Below are 18,022 nucleotides of genomic sequence, written 5' to 3'. Positions count from 1 at the left end.
CTCCACATCCTTCCTGAACTGCGGTGCCCAGAACTGGACACAGTACTCCAGCTGAGGCCTAACCAGCGCAGAGTAGAGCGGGAGAATGACTTCTCGTGTCTTGTTCACAACAGACCTGTTAATGCATCCTAGAATCATGTTTGTCTTTTTCGCAACAGCGTCACACTGTTGACTCATATTTAGCTTATGGTCCACTATAACCCCTTCTGGAATCCTTTCCCATTCTGTATGTGTGACACTGATTGTTCCTTCCTAAGTGAAGCACCTTGCATTTGTCCTTATTAAACTTCATCCTGTTTACCTCAGCCCATTTCTCCAGTTTATCCAGATCCTTTTGAATTATGATCCTATCCTCCAAAGAAGTTGCAACCCCTCCCAGCTTGGTATCATCTGCAAATTTAATAAGTGTACTTTCTATGTCAATATCTAAATCGTTAATGAAGATATTGAACAGAACCGGTCCTAAAACACACCCCTGCGGAACCCCACTAGTTATACTTTTCCAGCAGGATTGAAAACCATTAATAACTACTCTCTGGGTACAGTTATCTAGCCAGTTGTTCACCCACCTTATAGTAGCCCCATCTAAGTTGTATTTGCGTAGTTTATTGATAAGTATATTATGTGAGACCGTGTCAAATGCTTTACTGAAGTCTAGGTATACCACATCCACTGCTTCTCCCTTATCCACAAGGCTCATTATTCTATCAAAGAAAGCTATTAGATTGGTTTGACATGATCTGTTTTTAACAAAACCATGCTGGCTGTTCCCTGTCACCTTACCACCTTCCAATTGCTTGCAGATGATTTCTTTAATTACCTGCTCCATTATCTTTCCTGGCACAGAAGTTAAGCTGACTGGCCTGTAGTTTTCCGGGTTATTCTTGTTCCCCTTTTTATAAATGGGTACTATATTTGCCCTTTTCCAGTCTTCTGGAATCTCTCCCGTCTCCCACGATTTACCAAAAATGATTGTTAAAGGCTCAGATACCTCTTCTATCAGCTCCTTGAGGATTCTAGGATGCATTTCATCAGGCTCTGGTGATTTGCAGACATCTAATTTTTCTACGTAAATTTTAATTTGTTCTTTTCTTATTTCAACTTCTACACCTACCCCTTTTTCACTAGCATTCTGTATGTCAGGCATTCCTTCAGATTTCTCAGTGAAGACCGAAACAAAGAAATCATTAAACATCTCTGCCATTTCAAAATTCCCTGTTACTGTTCCTCCCTCCTCACTGACCAATGGCCCTACCCTCTCCTTAGTCTTCCTCTTGTTACCAATGTATTTGTAAAAAGCCTTCTTGTTTCCCTTTATGCTTGTAGCTAGTTTGAGCTCATTTTGTGCCTTAGCCTTTCTAATCTTGCTCCTGCATGCTCGTGTTGTTTGCCTATATTCATCCTTTGTAATTTGTCCTAGTTTCCATTTCTTATATATGTCAATTGCATAGCTTGAATCGACTTACTTGCATGCAATCAACTTACCTGGCCAGCCTCGCTAAGGAAGGTTGACAGGAAAGTTTCTCCCATCAGCCTCATTTACTCCTCACAGCAGTGAAGAGCACAGGGGTTGACTAACAACCCCAGTAGGTTAATTTTGCATGTCCCTGCCAGGCACATGAAATCAAACCTAGGAAGATCGACTCACTGAGGGTCGATCTTCTGGCTAATGTAGACATGGCCTTAGTCCCAAATTCTAATCTTTCCTGTGCTAAGGGATTAGTACAGAGGGTGTGGGCTGTAGGACAGAGTTTGAGTGAGAGAGGAAGTTATGATCTGGAGCAGAGGACTGGGGTTCAGGAGTGGATGAAGGGTTACGACCCTAGCACAGGAAGGTGGTTGTGATCTGGGCTAGTGGATTAGAGTGCAGAGTGTAAGGGGGGAAGAGCATAGATGAGGGGCCTGGGGCTAGGATGCCAGAGATGGGCTGTGGCTAGGAGAAGCTTACCTGGGTGACTCCTAACCATTAGCCCCGTAGGTTCCTGCCTGCCATGCTTCAGCAGACTACTCAGATTATCCTGCAGGGGCCATGTGCGTCTGTGAACAGCGGTGAGCCTGAGAGTGGGGTCGACTTTTGTAGGGTGTGGGAGCAGCACATGAAGCTTCTCCCCCTCTGCTCCCAAGCTCACAGCTGTTCACAGACAAACAGGTCCCTGCAGCCAGGTGCTCTCTGCAGTGCACAGGTGTGGGGCAGGCAGGGAGCATGCCTGAGGCTCTCACTCTGCCCATGAGCCAGATCCAGCAGCATTTGGCCTATATTTTGCCCAGCCCTGGCTTAGTATGACATGAGGTAACTAACTGCTCTGTTGACACCACCAAGAGTCCTCTGCATTTAGACTAGTGATCAGCTATCTGAAGTTAGGTAGTCAAATCCATACTTAAGTAACTAAATAAGTGACCTGGCTTCTAGAAATGCTGAGCACCCAAGACCGACTACTTGTAACTTCAGTCAGAGCCGTAGACATTCATCATCAACAACAACAACAACAGCAACCATGGGCTCAGCGCCTCTTGGTATCTGATGCCTCCCTCACTATTTCCTTCCTTCTTCCTCTGTCCAGTGTAGAGCACCTTAGTTTCTGCAGACTAGCTCCACACCAATCTACTATATCAACTACCCATTCTCTGTGGGGTCTGCCTCTCCTATTCAAACCGTCCATTATGTTGAATACCACAGTCTTGACTTTTTTGCTCATTGTTTATTCTGCAGATACATCTGAATAGCTGTAATTTCTGTTGTATAACTTTCTACAATGGGTTCTCTTTTCGCTGTATCTTCCTATATAATTCCTTCATTGGTGACTTTCTCCATCTATCCTGTTCTCAGTATCTTTCTATAATAACTCCCCTCAAATGCCAATAGCCTTCTCTTCAAATCTGTCATTATCACCCATGTCTTACATCCATACAATCATACAACATGCTGCTGAATACACACATTTTCAAGATGCTCACTTTTGTTCCTAAGCTAATTGCTTTGCTTTTCCAGATCTTGTCCATCACCTTCAAACTCATTCTTGCTTTCGCTGTTCTAGTCGCTGTTTCGTTCTTACAATCTAGACCATATGTCATGTTGCTCCCCAGGTACATGAACTTCTCTATCTTCTCTAGTTAGATCCCATCTACATTTATCTTCCTTCCTGTTTCCTTATCTCTAAATGCCATTTTATTGGTGTTCATAATCAGGCCAACCAATTCCCTTCCTCATTTAACACCTGCAGTATTTTCACTAGGTTTTCTTCATCTTCTTCATCTTCCTATACCATCCACAAATTTCAAGGTGTTAATTCTCATCCCATGCACCTATATCCTTTCTACCTCTTCCTTGATCTTATCCATCGCTCACTGTAGGTGCATGATGAAGATACTCAGCCATATCGGATCTCCTTGTCTCATACCTCTACTCGTGCTAAACCAACTTCCCAGCTTTCTGCATGTTCTCACCACTGCCTCTGCATTGTTGCTGATATCCTCCAATAACTGTATCAGTCTGCTGTCTACTCCATACAACCCCAACACTGCGTAAGTCACTGTCTGATCTATGCTGTCAACTGCCTTCTGAAAATCAATGAAGATGTTTCTGTTCTTTTGTCAGGTTTCTCAACTATCAATCTGAGTGCCTCTATCTGCTTTATGTTACTTCTATCTTTCTTGAATCCCGCTTGCTCGTCCCCTAGATGTCCTCCTATCTGCAATCTCAGGGTCTCTCTCTCAGTATCAGCAGCAGCAGCACCTTGCCTAAATGACTTGTTAGGGCAATTGTTCTGTAGTTCTTGGACTCCAACACACTTCCTTTCTTGTGTATTGTCACTAGCGTGAATCTTGTCCATTCCTTAGGTGCCTTACCTTCTTTCCACACTATATTACATGGTGTATTTCCTGAATCATACTTTTGCTGCCATATTTGACTACGTCTTCTGAGATCTTATCATTTCCAGGACTCTTGTTGTTGTTTAGTCGTTTCACTACTCTTTCTGCTGCTTCTTTCAAAATATCAGTCTCACTCTCCTTGCTTAGTGGTGATATCTCTTTGTGTTTTTTGATCAGCCTCTCTGAGACACTTGGGTCCAACTGAGTTTTGTACAGATCGGTGCAATATTTCATCCAGCACTGCACAACCTTCTCCTTGTTCATGAGCACCTCATCATTCTCGTCTTTGATCACCATCTGCTTCGGCTGCCACTTCCTGTTAATATTTCTGATCATCTTATAGACCTCCCTGGTCTTAACACTCGCTGCAATACCTCTCTGTATCTTTACACTGCTCCTCCTTATCCGTTCTGGCCACTTTTCTTGCCTCGTTGCATTTCATTCTGTATTGCTGTTCTGCCCTCTTGGAAACATCCCTTCTGATCTTCAGCACTCTCTCCTCTTGGACCAACTTCTGCAACTCCTACATAATCCACTTACTGATCTTCTGTTCTTCTGGAACCATCTGTTCGATTACCTCTCCTGTTGCCATGGCTATCCCTTTACCTCTCTTATCTAGGCCTTTCTCTGTGTCTGCATTCATGATCTTCTCCGCTCTATACATATTCCCTATGATCTCTGTGTCCCCAGACATTCAGCAACTTTACAAATCAGGCTGCTACTTTACAGCCTGGAAACCCAAATTAGAAGCTAATTCTGAAAATCTTAACTAAAATGTCTCTTCTTGAACCTTTTTAATCTGGCAACCTTGGGAAATGAAGGCTTAAAAAAGAACTGTATTACTAATGTTTTTATATGTACAAACTATTATAGATGAATAGTAACAGAGAGGAAGCCGTGCTAGTCTATACACTATCAAAACAAAAAGCAGTCAAGTAGCACTTTAAAGACTAGCAAAATAGTTTATTAGGTGAGCTTTCATGGGACAGACCCACGGTCTGGCTATGGTCTGAAGAAGTGGGTCTGTCCCACGAAAGCTCACCTAATAAACTATTTTGCTAGTCTTTAAAGTGCTACTTGACTGCTTTTTGTTTTTATAGATGAATGTACATGTATAACATGTCATCATGCACTGTATTTATATTATTTTGTTTTTATTATTGAAAGTAGGTAATTAAGTAGAGAACCACTAATTGTATAGTATAACACTTTGCCATTTCTCATGTTCATAAATTAAATTTGTGCTGGGCGGCATGGTGTGTGTGTTTGATTTTTATTGCACTGTATTGAAACTTTTTTTTTTAAGTCGTCACTATGGTGCTCCAGCCATGCAGGGTTCCAAACCACAAGTTTTCCTGGATTACAGTTACCCAAATTAAGGAGGTTCAAGTGTAATACCTAACTCCAAGGAATGTTGAGATGAGAAATTAGCTAGTGTTTGTAAAGCCTCTAGCATCATGATCACTAAAGGCTCTACTTATCAATACATTTTGCACTCGGAATGTTCTCATTTGATCTAATGAATCTCCTCACAATTTTCTTCCTTTTTTCTCTTATCTTCCTCTCCTTTCTGTCTTTTTTTATTATGCCTCTGACTCCTTACTTTTCTCAACATTGTGAGATTTATAATATGGTGGTGTTTTGTGGGGGATGCTTTTTGAAGAGGTGGTTCTCACTTCTTAGACGAATGTAGTCAAGTTGGGCTCATTCAATGACCGATCTTTACGGGGGCATTGTCACCAGCAAGTCTGTCAGTGAGAGCCTGTCTGAGGCTACATCTGCATTATGAGATACAATCAAATTTAATAATATCAATTTTGTAACTTTGGAATTTATAAATTTGATTTTGACCATCTTTACCTCCTGAAATGCTCCTCACAAAGTCAATTTATTGATCCCACACTCAATTGGCAAACATCGACTGTTGCAGTAGCGCATTGTGGGAACCTATCTCACAGTTCCCTCATCGGTGTGGCAGTCCAGGTATGTTTGCTGGTCTTTGACATCATCTTCCCACATTGCATTGTCCTTATTCCCCTCCCATGTTAAGCAAACATCCATTTTTCCAGTTGGAAAGAAGGAATGGTAAGGTATCAGCCCAGGTAGCAAAGTTGACTGAAATCTTTCTTCTGCAACTGAATTATTGGGTCGAGGGCTACCCGCATGATATGATTGAGCAGAGGAAGGACCCCTGAGTGCATGGTACCTTTCGGGGAAGGAACAGGGAATGTGCACTGATGTAAACGGCTGAAGTTTCCTGACTACTTATGCACACACAGCCTCCAAAACAGCCTGGCTTCTGGCACCAGGCAGTGCAGAAAAATACACCAAGTATCAAGACAGAAACACAAACTCCATGCTGGGGCTATTTGTAATGGGTAGGTGTGCTCACAGCGCTAATAGCAAAGACAGAAAGACATTTCCTGGCCTCTCATACAAACATGACTCAGAGCCACAGGCTCCCTGGTCCTGATTTGAAATTCCTGGTCTTCCTGTTACCTATTTCCTGTGCACCTGGAGAGCAGCAGCCAGCACATACAGGACACCTCTGGAGGCTAATAAATTCAATTTTAAGATGTGGTGCTTCCATACTTGCCTTTAGTCGAACTTTAGAATTTGAGCTTGACCCTACACTAAGCAGCTACCAATGATATTATATCCGTAATAGCGCTCCCTAAATCTAGCTAATGGTATTTACAGTGAAGACAGTCAGATGGTAAGATTGAGCTAACTGCCTTAAATTCAAATTTTTATCGTCGTATAGATGCATTCTTAGAGGGCTACAGCCTGATGAGACTGTTTACAGTCGTGTAATATAAAAAGTTGGCTTTGCTTTGGACCAAATTCAAACAGGAAGCCAGTGAAGAATGCTGAGCAAGAGAATACCGCTTTATGGCTTAAGAGTTGGAGTTATAGAGTCCGTGAGCCCCTTTACTCTGTCTGTTCCCTTATTAGCTTCCCTGTTTCCACCCATTCTCTTATCCTTCCTGTTTCTTTGAGAGCTCCTTCCCAGAGAGCTCCTCGAAGTCCCACAGCATACCCACGGCTAACTGAACTATTTCACCAATTTTTTGTGCCAGAAACAAACTCCGTGTGGGTGCTCTTCCTTTTCTGAAGAACAAGACTTGCCAAAATTGCAAATGCTTGAGAATTTATATACAGTAGTATATACTTCCTTGTCAGATACAGTTGGTCTGCCAGTAACAAATGGAACACAACACCCCAAAAGCAAGAAAAGATGAAAGATTAGCAGCTTCTCCACGTTGATAGTTTACCACCTTGGCTCTCTGTAGTCTTGTTTGCTACTGGATTCTGTGACAATTCCTCCTGGGACTGATGTATTGAAGTAACTTAATCCTGACTCTTCCCAGTCTGAAAGATGTCATCAATTGTTAGCAAGTGAACGCAGGAAGGAAACGAATGTTCTCTCTCATTTTTTTTCCATCCATACCTGGAATAAATTTTATGTTGGCCACCAGTAGAAACAAAAACTGCTGGTTGTGGTCATTCTGCTAGTCAGCTGAGCGGCATTTTAATCTCCTGGATGGCCTTCCAGGTGCTCAGTTTACAGGAAATATTGAGGGAAACCTAAAGTTTGTGAGGAAGCCCCAATCTGCCAGCCAGCTACCTGTGACTAACCTTACTTTCTCAGCAAACCACAATCTAATGTCCCTAAGGTCATGGGAATGTGTCTAATTTTTCAGGTGGATGATACCTAGTTATTAGCTTTTTTCTTAAGGGTCTTTAGCTTATGGTACTTACATAGTCTCTTTAAGCTGTTGGAAGAACCATTAATGTCTTTGTCTTTACTGTTAGATTCTACCTTATTGGCGGAGGAATCCCTGTCATAGTTTGTGGAATAACAGCAGCAGCTAATATCAGGAATTATGGCAGCAGGCCTAATGCACCCTAGTAAGTATTGGATATTTGATTGTAATAAATTGTTATAAGATTTTGGTTGGTATTTGAACAAACAAGATTAGATTTGAATTATTTTGGAAGACATGCCACCTAGCCAAGATTTATTTAAATTGTTCAATATTATACTTAAAAATTCTGAATTCTGAGATGGCAGCTATTTTGATGAGCTGTCTTTTTGTTTTTGTTTTCCAGTTGCTGGATGACATGGGAGCCTAGCTTGGGAGCCTTTTATGGACCAGCTAGCTTCATAATTTTCATAAACTGCATGTATTTTCTCAGCATATTTATACAATTGAAACGACACCCTGAACGAAAATTTGAACTTAAAGAGCAAGCTGAAGAACAGCAGCGTTTAGCAAGCAGTGAACATGGAGAGCTGAATCATCCAGATTCAGTATCTGTGTCACTAGTTTCCACATCAGCTTTGGAGAATGAACACAGTTTTCAAGCTCAGCTTCTGGGAGCAAGCCTCACTTTGTTTTTGTACGTTACTTTGTGGATTTTTGGGGCCTTGGCAGTTTCTCTGTATTATCCTATGGATTTGATTCTTAGTTGCTTTTTCGGGGCTACATGTTTAACCCTTAGTGCCTTTCTTATGATGCATCATTGTGTTAATAGAGAAGATGTCAGGCATGCTTGGATAACAGCTTGCTGTCCTGGAAGGAGCACGTACTCAGTACAAGTTAATGTTCAGCCCTCCAATTCCAGTGGGACTAATGGAGAGACTCCTAAGTGTACCAACAGCAGTGCAGAATCTTCGTGCACTAATAAGAGTGCATCAAGTCTAAAAAATTCTTCTCAAGGTTGTAAGCTAACTAATATACAGGCTGCAGCAGCCCAGTGCCATTCTACTTCTTTACCAGCAAATACAGGTCCTCAGCTTGATAACAGTCTGACTGAGCATTCAGTGGACAATGACATCAAAATGCACGTGGCTCCATTAGAAATACAGTTTCGGACAAATGGACACCAAAGCCGGCATCATAAAAACAGAAGTAAGGGACATCGCACAAGCAGACTCACAGTGCTGAGGGAGTATGCATATGATGTCCCCACTAGCGTGGAAGGAAGTACACAGAATGGCTTGTCTAAAAGTCGACAAAGCAATAGTGAAGGACATTCAAGAAGTCGAAGAGCCTATTTAGCATACAGAGAGCGCCAGTATAACCAGTCCCAACACGATAGTAGCGATGCTTGCAGTACACTTCCGAAAAGCAATAAAAATTCTGAAAATCCCATTGCTGCAAACAACAGAAAGGAAGTTTTGAGGAAACCAATAGTAGTAGAACTTGAAAGCCAGCAAAAATCATATGGCTTAAATTTAGCCATTCAGAATGGACAACTTAAAGGCAGTGAACAGGATGGATCCCTGCTCACTGCAGACAGTACAGGCAACATTAGGACTGGGTTATGGAAACATGAAACTACTGTGTAACAATGTGGTACCTCGTCATGGGAGAAATTTTTTCTGAACTGTGATTCAAACATTCCCTTAAGCTATTAATGCTTTTGAAAACTGTTTACAAACAATTGGTACTTCATGCAAGGAGAAGACAAGAGAATCTGCCATGAAAACTGTTTTAAATATTTTGGGAATATCTTTGGTTTATTTTTTTGTTTGTTTGCTTGTTTTCATAATGAATCTTTCTCTTCTGTGAATATATTTTAAGCATCAGGTCCAGTTTTGAGATGCAGACCAGAACTTTTTAAAAAAAAAATTCTTACAGCTAACTCTCTAGATGTGTCCACAACACATTTCAAGTGTGTATTAAAATTCATATTAAAGAGTATTTTCCCAGTAAGGAATATATAAAGTGCAAGTTTATTTGTCAGTATTACTGGATGTAGTGTGTGGTTTTTAGACTTACTACTTAATTACAGTTTTTGGAAATTTTATCACAGCTTTTAGTTGCTAAAAATGTTTCTGAAAGTGCTGATCTTTCACATGTAATGCAGCTAATTGCATTAATCCTCAAGTTTGAATGATATAGAAAAACATTTTTTAAAAATAAAAGGTTTGTGACTTCAGAATTCCAAACTCACTTTAGTAAGTGCTACATAAGAGGTTATGTTTTCATAACAGTCTGACTGGGCATTCAGTGGACAATGACATCAAAATGCATGTGGCTCCATTTTCATGTAGTAAAGTGAGTGATGTAGTAAATCCATAATTATATGTTTCCTTAATGTTTCTATCTTATACTGGCCTACTGACATCTGTACATAGCAAACTGCATCATTTCCATTTCCTCAAGCTATTATGTCTATTTTTAAATTGTAATTATTCTAGAGGTTATCATTTGTAGAATTGGAACCAGAAGTACGCATCACCCACGACTGGGGCTAGATTTCAGAAGAGCTCAGCATCTCCTGTTGAAAACACATTCTTTTGCCTTCTTGTGAAAGAGTGATAGCAATATCTTAGTGAAAAATTATCACTTCTGTTCTCCAATTTTGATTTTACATCAATGGGAGAGCAAAATCAGAGCCTGTGAATTCACCGGTCCATCAGATGCTGATTGCTATTCCCTGCAATTCAGTTAATATCACTGCAATCTCCTGTCACTAGTTTCCTTGCAGCATTTTAATTTAATATTAAGCAGCAGCTGTGTAAGACAATAGTAGCTTCCTCCTTCTTTGACTTTACAAATTTACATGAGAGTTAGTAAAGCAGGGAGTGCCCTTGATAGCATAATCAATCTAACAAGAACTAAAAACAATGTGAGGAGAAATGACAGTTGGGTGAAAAATCCCATTTTTAATTCAATTTTATTAATCTGGGCTAGGATTTCAAAAATATTTGAGTTATCACAATGATGCAGAGTTAATTTTAAAAAATTGAACTGCATGCTTTTATGAACGTGGTGTAAAGCAGAATATGAAAGAAAAGCCAGATAGTGTAAATAAGTATTTATTTAGTTTCCTGTACTTCACTTTGTTTATATTGATTACGCCTCAACAATCATTCTACATTTTGGTTGTTTGTGGAGAGTAGGAGACAGTAAGTTTTAATCTGTGAAGCTTATTCTTTTGGTTCTTTGAGGATTTTGTAGCTATATATGTGAAGTGTCGTTTGTTATTTATTACTTGTTGGTTGATGTGCCTGTATCTAAAGCCATTTGAATTCATATGCTAGCAGGTTTTTTTTAACTGTTGTATAGTACTAGCATATATTTGAGGAAGGTGCTCACCTCTTCAGCACCTGCTGATGTGTGGGGTACTGCAGGCCTCTTCCTGCTCTTGGGGTGGTTTGAACATTGTCAGTTTCACTGGGCAAGTCTTTAGCATTCTAGCCAAGTCACAAAGTCCAAATGAACCTCCTTTAATAAGTCAAATGATACTTGCAATAAATGAACTCTTTTTCTGCCCTCCATAGGGTCTGTGATATTCCTGTGGACAATTTAAAGTCAGCCATTCACTCAGATTTCCAATCAAGCCTGTGCCTTTCCTTGGGATTTACACCACTTCACCAGTGACCACTGGGGAGTCTGGACTCTCCCACTACTCCATGTTCCAACTCGGGGACCTTATAAATAGCAGACATTCACTTCAATGCATTGCTGTTATTTCTCTGGGCTTCTTCCCACCTGCTCTCTTATCTTCATCCCTTACTTTGGGGGTTATAGTTTTCATGTTCTCCCACCAAATCTGGTAGTCCCTTGAGCTCCTTAACCAAAAAGGAGCACCTTTCCTTGCTGCTCTGATCCCATCCAGAAACTGATATGCTAAGGCCCTGCATTTCCTTTTACATAAGCCTCCTTGGTAGCTTCTGTGCAGCTTCTGTAAGCACGGCTGGACAGGGTGGCTTCATTTAAATCATGGTGGAAATCACCAAAACAAACATTATTGATTTAAATAGTTTCCCACTGATACTGTTTCACATTTCTTCAAACAATGGTATAAATCTGTTCACTAAAATATGTTAATTTATAACTTAGTGCAGCATTTTACATCATCTAAGAGTGTACACGTTGTGTAATTTTTTTTAGGTAAGTTATTTATTTATTTATGAAATAGTACATAATACTCATTACCTGTGTCACCCTGCAGATGTAGCAGCAGTACATTAGGAATGGTAAGAAAGAAAATATGCACACAAACACAGTATCACTTAGATTTTATTGATCTAAATCTTAAGTGCTACATAAATGTTTCACATTTACAATTGCAGTGGTATCCTAAGTTACCTGCTGACAGCCATTTTTACACTCTTAAAATGTTCAGATTTTGTTAAGTCTAACAGTCAGGTCTTCAGAACACTTAAAACTTCCACAAACAGCTCTCACCTCCCCCATTCCCACTCTTATTTTGATGCACATCTGGTTCCAAGTTACCAGAAAAGTTGAGTGGGTGTGCTTAGAGTACACTTGATTTTGGCATACACCTCAGTGGAAAGAAGTATAGTATGGGGTTCCTTTAGCTAAGATAAATTATGCTGAAGTGAATGTGGTTGTAGAGTTATGGCATATCTGTGACCATAATATTCCAAAAATGAGGCATTTGTTATGTAATACAAAATTTAAAAAACACTCAGAGGCACCTGGCAACTCTAGTTTTATTGCAGCTTTTTTTCTTGTTTATATTAATTAAACAAGCCATAAGAATTAACTGAGCTAAACTTTTTTTCTAGCAACATCCAGCATAGCAACTAGCTTGGGAATTTATTAAATCATACTTATGCTAAAAAGCATAGAGAGAATCTTGAAGAATGATTCATTGCAAAGATAATCCACTTTGTTCTTCATCCACACCATATTTCCCCAAGAAACAGTTTTGTTACAACGTTTTATTCTTGCAACTAGGTCCTGCATTTTCCTCTTGCACGGCTTACACTTGACAAGTTTTCGTCTTTTACTCAGGGAACCAATTTCATCAAAATATTCTTGCAGAGGGTCGCTTTTACACCGTGAAGCCATCACAGTTTTTCTGTGGCAGAAATGTAGGGGAATATAGGAAGCTATGTGTGTGCTGAATGTCTTCCCTTTTTCTTCCCAATGCATTCCACTGTTCCTTTTCGTTCAGTCTCTGTCCTTTCCTGCTGGTTGTCTAGCTGTCTGACGATAGTGTCTTGACTAACTCCTCTGCCATGCTTAGCTCAGGTCCACCACCACATAAGCACGGAACAAAAACAATTCTCTCCAGCTTGTGTCTGTATTTCAGTATATTAGTGTGCGGCAGAGATTGAAAGTGAAAGCCCAGAATTTTCAAGAAGCAAGAGTTGGTTATTAGGCTGGACAGATTAGGGCTATTAATTCACTTTTATGACATTCTGGCTGCTTCTAGATTCAGGCCAGCTGCTGGCAGCATGATGGAAATGAGGGTTGACAACATTGCAAATGGCCACTCATTTGCATATTCATGTAGCTCATTTGCATATTTGCAGCTGAAAACAACCAGTGTAGACATGGTTCTTCCAGCTAAACCCCTCTTTGTTGGCAGCCCCTTATGCCTAGAAAATCAGGGATAAGGGGGCACTGACAAAGAGGGCTTTTGCCGGCAGAACCTTATCTACACTGCTTGCGTTTTGCTGGCAGGGTGATCATGCAAAAATTCAAATTATCCATGTGAATATGCCGATGAGCATCCATTTGCATTTTTGAGAGCCCTCCTTTGCATCAAGCTGTTGACGCTACAGCTCAGCGTAGACAGAGCTTGGGGGTGTAGGTGTAGCGTGTTTGTAATAAGATTTAATTGTAACTTCTTTGAAATGAGACATTTACTATCACTGATTTTTTTTTTTTACGAAATCAAAAAATACACTTTAAATAAAATCCATTTTTTAATCTTTGATTTTGTCCTCTTGTGGGCCTGATGGGTGCACCTTCACGGCTCCTTTTGAGGGGTAGATTGTAGTAGCACTGTGGAGCCTTCACTAGGGCATCACAAAGGGCCTAGTGCACCTAGTCCTATAGCATCACAACTATTCAATTCAAATTATAGTGTAACCATGCTCCCTCAGAGATGAATTGCAAGTCGTAACTTGTCAGAATCCCTTGATTTTATATATTATTAACTTTTCAAAGTTGTACCTGGAGAATTGAAAAGTTAATTTGTCAGAAATTTCTAAGGTGTTATACATGCTTCCCCTGAGACAATAGAGATATTAAAATGGAATTATAGTTGAGTGTTAGTAATTTAATATAAACTATATTTTGCAAATACTAAAATGATTCCAAAACCAAGCATACTAAACACAGGAACTTCAGAGTTGGTGTTAATCTTTAAAGAATTCTCTATCCATTACATATACAAGTGCATGGCTAATGCATCCAAACATTAATTCTTCACTTTAGTAACATCATATAATATCCATTTATTATAATTGAGCGCCATGATTTTAGTGACTGTGGTCCTAAATTAGGCTATTCTTTTTTGGTTTTTACAACACTATCACTACAAAGAAGCATTAAAATTATGTGGTGTCCCTAACTGCATTCCCAGACTTCACCGTGTGAGGATTTCTTTTAAGTACATTAAACTCTGAATTTTTGGGGTTATAATAGTTGACTTGGCTATACAGTAGGGTCTCGACATTCACAAATTCAATTATTTGCAAGTGGCCTCACTTCTCCGGGGCCAGGAGCACCAGCGGCTGTTGCAGCTTCCCCTGGGCTCCAGGGCCGGGAGCACCGGCAGCTGCCGTGATTTCCCTGGGCTCCAGAGCTAGGAGTGCTGGTGGCTGCCACGGCATCCCATGGGCTCTAGTGCCAGGAGTGCCCATGGCTTCCCTGGAGCCCCAGGTGGGAGTGCTGGCAGCTGCTGGGCCTCCGGGGCCAGAGCACCAGTGACCACCGCTTCCCTAGGGCCCCAGGTGGGAAGCACTGGCAGCTGCCACTTCCCAGGGCTCCAAGTCCCACTCATCCCCCCCCACATTCACGAAATTCAACATTCATGAGGTTCTGAATACAAAACCCTCATGAATTTTTGACAACCTACAGTAATTCTAACATCTGTGTAATGTATTTTACTCTAAATTGATGATGTGTACTTAACTTATTCATAATGTAGGTTTTGTATGAGAATTCTTTTAGGGTTTTTCTTAAATTACAAATTAAGTGTATGACCACTAAGTAAGAAATGGAAAGACAGTGTTACCAAGATATTCCATATTTTTGAATCATTAGAAATATTAACCATTGATTTTTAAGTTTTTATTGCCAGATTTACTGGTGTACTCTCTAATGGCCAGCTGACACCTGAGCAGTATACACCAGCCAAAGCACAATGGCCTTTTCATCTGGACTCAACAGAGCAGCTGAAAGCAGCAAGAATGTAAACCAATTATCTTCTGCTTTACACACCCCCACATTTCTTTTGATACAATATTCCCGTGTGCACATATCCGATTTCCTCTCCTCTGTATCTATTCTACTGCACAGGCATCCTTAATTTTTGCACTCCCTGCTTTTCAAGAGGGTATAAAATGCAGACCAGCCCCAGTTGCTGGACAGTTCCTTCTTACTGTCGATCGCAACAAGATTGAGTTACAAAGTGTACTTGTGCTTTCTCACAGTTGCTAATAGAGTTTTGGGGTTTTGTACTTTTTCGTATTTCTTTGTTAGGCTTCTTTTTCAGCCCATGATGGGAAAAAAAATAGAAATAGGAGTATAACTCTTTTTTCTATCTTGGTAAGTCTGCTGAACTCAGAAACCTGCCCATCCTGTAAGACAGCTATGCATGTAAGTAAGGGGCATTGGCAGACTCCAGAAGATTGCTGAGAGGGTGTACCCCGAATTGCAGTGCGGATTCCGCGCAGAGAGGTCTACCGTTGACATGGTCTTCTCTCTAAGGCAGCTGCAGGAGAAGTGCAGGGAGCAGAGAAAGCCACTCTACATAGCCTTCATCGACCTCACCAAGGCCTTTGACTTGGTCAGCACGGATGGTCTGTTCAAACTGCTCCACAAGATAGGCTGTCCTCCACGGTTACTCAAGATGATCCAGTCGTTCATGAAGACATGAGAGGAACCATCCAATATGACGGTGCATTATCGGATGCTTTCAGAATCAGGAGCGGCGTCAAACAAGGATGCGTGCTTCCTCTGACATTGTTCGGGATCCTCTTCGCACTCCTCCTGAAGCATGCCTTTATATCTCCAACAGAGGGCATCTTGCTGCACACAAGATCTGATGGGAAACTCTTTAACCTTGCAAGGCTGAAAGCTAAGTCTAAGGTGCGAGAAGTCCTCATCAGAGACGTGCTGTTCATAGATGATGCTGCTGTAGTGTCTCACACAGAAGACCAGCTTCAAAAACTGCTGGATCAGTTCTCCAAAGCGTGCAAGGACTTTGGGCTTACCATCAGCCTAAAGAAGACAAACGTACTCGGTCAGGATGTTGCTGAATCCCCATCAATCAGCATTAACAACTATACGTTAGAGGTCATCCACGAGTTCATTTACCTCGGGTCCACCATCACTGACACCCTGTCATTGGACACTGAGCTAAATAGGAGGATCGGAAAAGCGGCCACAACTCTGTCCAGACTCAGCAAGAGAGTGTGGAATAACAACAATCTGTACACTCACACCAAAATGCAAGTCTACAGACCCTGCATCCTCAGCACCCTCCTTTATGGCAGTGAGATTTGGACCCTGTATGCTCGCCAGGAAAAGAGGCTGAATGTCTTGCACTTGCGCTGCCTCAGGCGCATCCTTGGAATATCATGGAAGGACAGAGTGACCAACACCGCCGTGCTCGAGCAAGCTGGAATCCCAACCATGCACACCCTCCTCAGGCAGCATCGACTCCGCTGGCGTGGCCATGTCCACAGGATGAATGATGGAAGGATTCCAAAAGACATCCTGTATGGTGAGCTAGCCTCTGGCAAAAGACCTCCTGGACGCCCCCAGTTGTGCTACAAAGATGTCTGCAAGAGAGACCTCAGAGAGGTAGACATCGAGCTGGACAACTGGGAAGAACTAGCAGACAACCACAGCAGATGGAGGCAGGGGTTACACAAGGGCCTTCAGAAGGGCGAGATGAAGATCAGACAGCTAGCAGAGGAGAAGCGAGCGCACAGAAAGCACAATAAGGACTTGCCAGACACCCACTACATCTGCAAGAGATGCAGCAAGGACTGTCACTCTCGTGTGGGTCTTCATAGTCACAATAGATGCTGTAAATGAAGTCCTCAATTGAAACTTTAAAGGGCGCGATCCATAGTCTATGCAGACTGAAGGATTACTACGACTACTACTACTACTACTACTACGACTACTATTACAAATATCAGAGGGGTAGCCGTGTTAGTCTGGATCTGTAGCAGAAACGAAGAGTCCTGTGGCACCTTATAGACTAACAGAAAAGTTTAGAGCATGAGCTTTCGTGAGTAAACTCATCTGAAGAAGTGAGTTTACTCACGAAAGCTCATGCTCTAAACTTTTCTGTTAGTCTATAAGGTGCCACAGGACCCTTCGTTGCTGCTACTACTACAAAATATCTCTTGTCTAGGGGAATTTCATATCCTAGTCGGATATTGACAGTGGCTTCATTACCAGCTCAGTCCTACCATATGGTATGTCTGTGACAGTGCTTCTCAACCAGGCATACGTGTAACTTTGGGGGTACACAGAGGTCTGCCAGGGGTATATCAACTCATCTTGATATTTCCCTGGTTTTACAGCAGGCTACGTAAGAACACTAGTTAAGTCAGTACAACCTGAAAGCTCATTCAGGCAATGACTTGTTTCTTCTGCTTCATACGCCTTACACTGAAATGTAAATACAATATTTCTATTCTAATTTTAATTTCTATTCTAATTCATCTACAGTATTTGACAATAAGATAATAGAAAGTCAGCAAGTTTTCAGTAGTAGTCTTCTGTGACATTTTTACATAAGTCATTTTTAAGTGAGGTGTAACTTGGTGATATGCAAAACAAATCTGACTTCAGAGAAAGGTTGAATGGCACTTGTTTCAAGACCTCAGATTACTTTGGGACCATGTTTCTCAACCAGTGGTACACGTACCCTTAGGGGTACATGAGAGGATTCTGGGGGACTTACAAAAACATACAAAAAGTCACAGGAGATTATTACTGGAAATTGGGGGGTACTTATTTTTAATGGGGTACTTAATAAAAAAAAGTTTGATAAATACTGGTCTATGACATCACAAGTATTTACCAAATGCTTACCTGTGATAACAGTTTACTTGAGGAAACAAGGCTCTTCGCACACATTTATCTTCATGAGTGGTTGATTCAAGGTCATCCATTTCAGCAGGTCTTCA

General features: G+C 41.1%; 1 protein-coding gene across 2 annotated transcripts in view; it reads left to right on the top strand.

Annotated features, from left to right (window-relative positions):
- ADGRA3 (adhesion G protein-coupled receptor A3) overlaps nucleotides 1–11,274 on the top strand; it is a 110,169-nt gene extending 98,895 nt beyond the window's left edge. The window contains exons 18-19 of one of the 2 annotated variants that reach the window (XM_074992552.1): nucleotides 7,687–7,782; nucleotides 7,984–11,274. In XM_074992552.1, the coding sequence (XP_074848653.1) occupies nucleotides 7,687–7,782; nucleotides 7,984–9,226 (1,339 nt within the window). In that variant the 3' untranslated portion in view covers nucleotides 9,227–11,274. The remainder of the gene's footprint in view (nucleotides 1–7,686; nucleotides 7,783–7,983) is intronic. The other variant, XM_074992553.1, reaches the window with a different exon arrangement.
- Nucleotides 11,275–18,022: the final 6,748 nt, after the last annotated feature.

Source organism: Carettochelys insculpta, chromosome 4, assembly GCF_033958435.1.
Source record: "Carettochelys insculpta isolate YL-2023 chromosome 4, ASM3395843v1, whole genome shotgun sequence".
In the NCBI taxonomy this organism is placed as follows: Eukaryota; Metazoa; Chordata; order Testudines; family Carettochelyidae; genus Carettochelys; species Carettochelys insculpta.
This window is presented reverse-complemented; position numbering and strand designations above follow the sequence as displayed.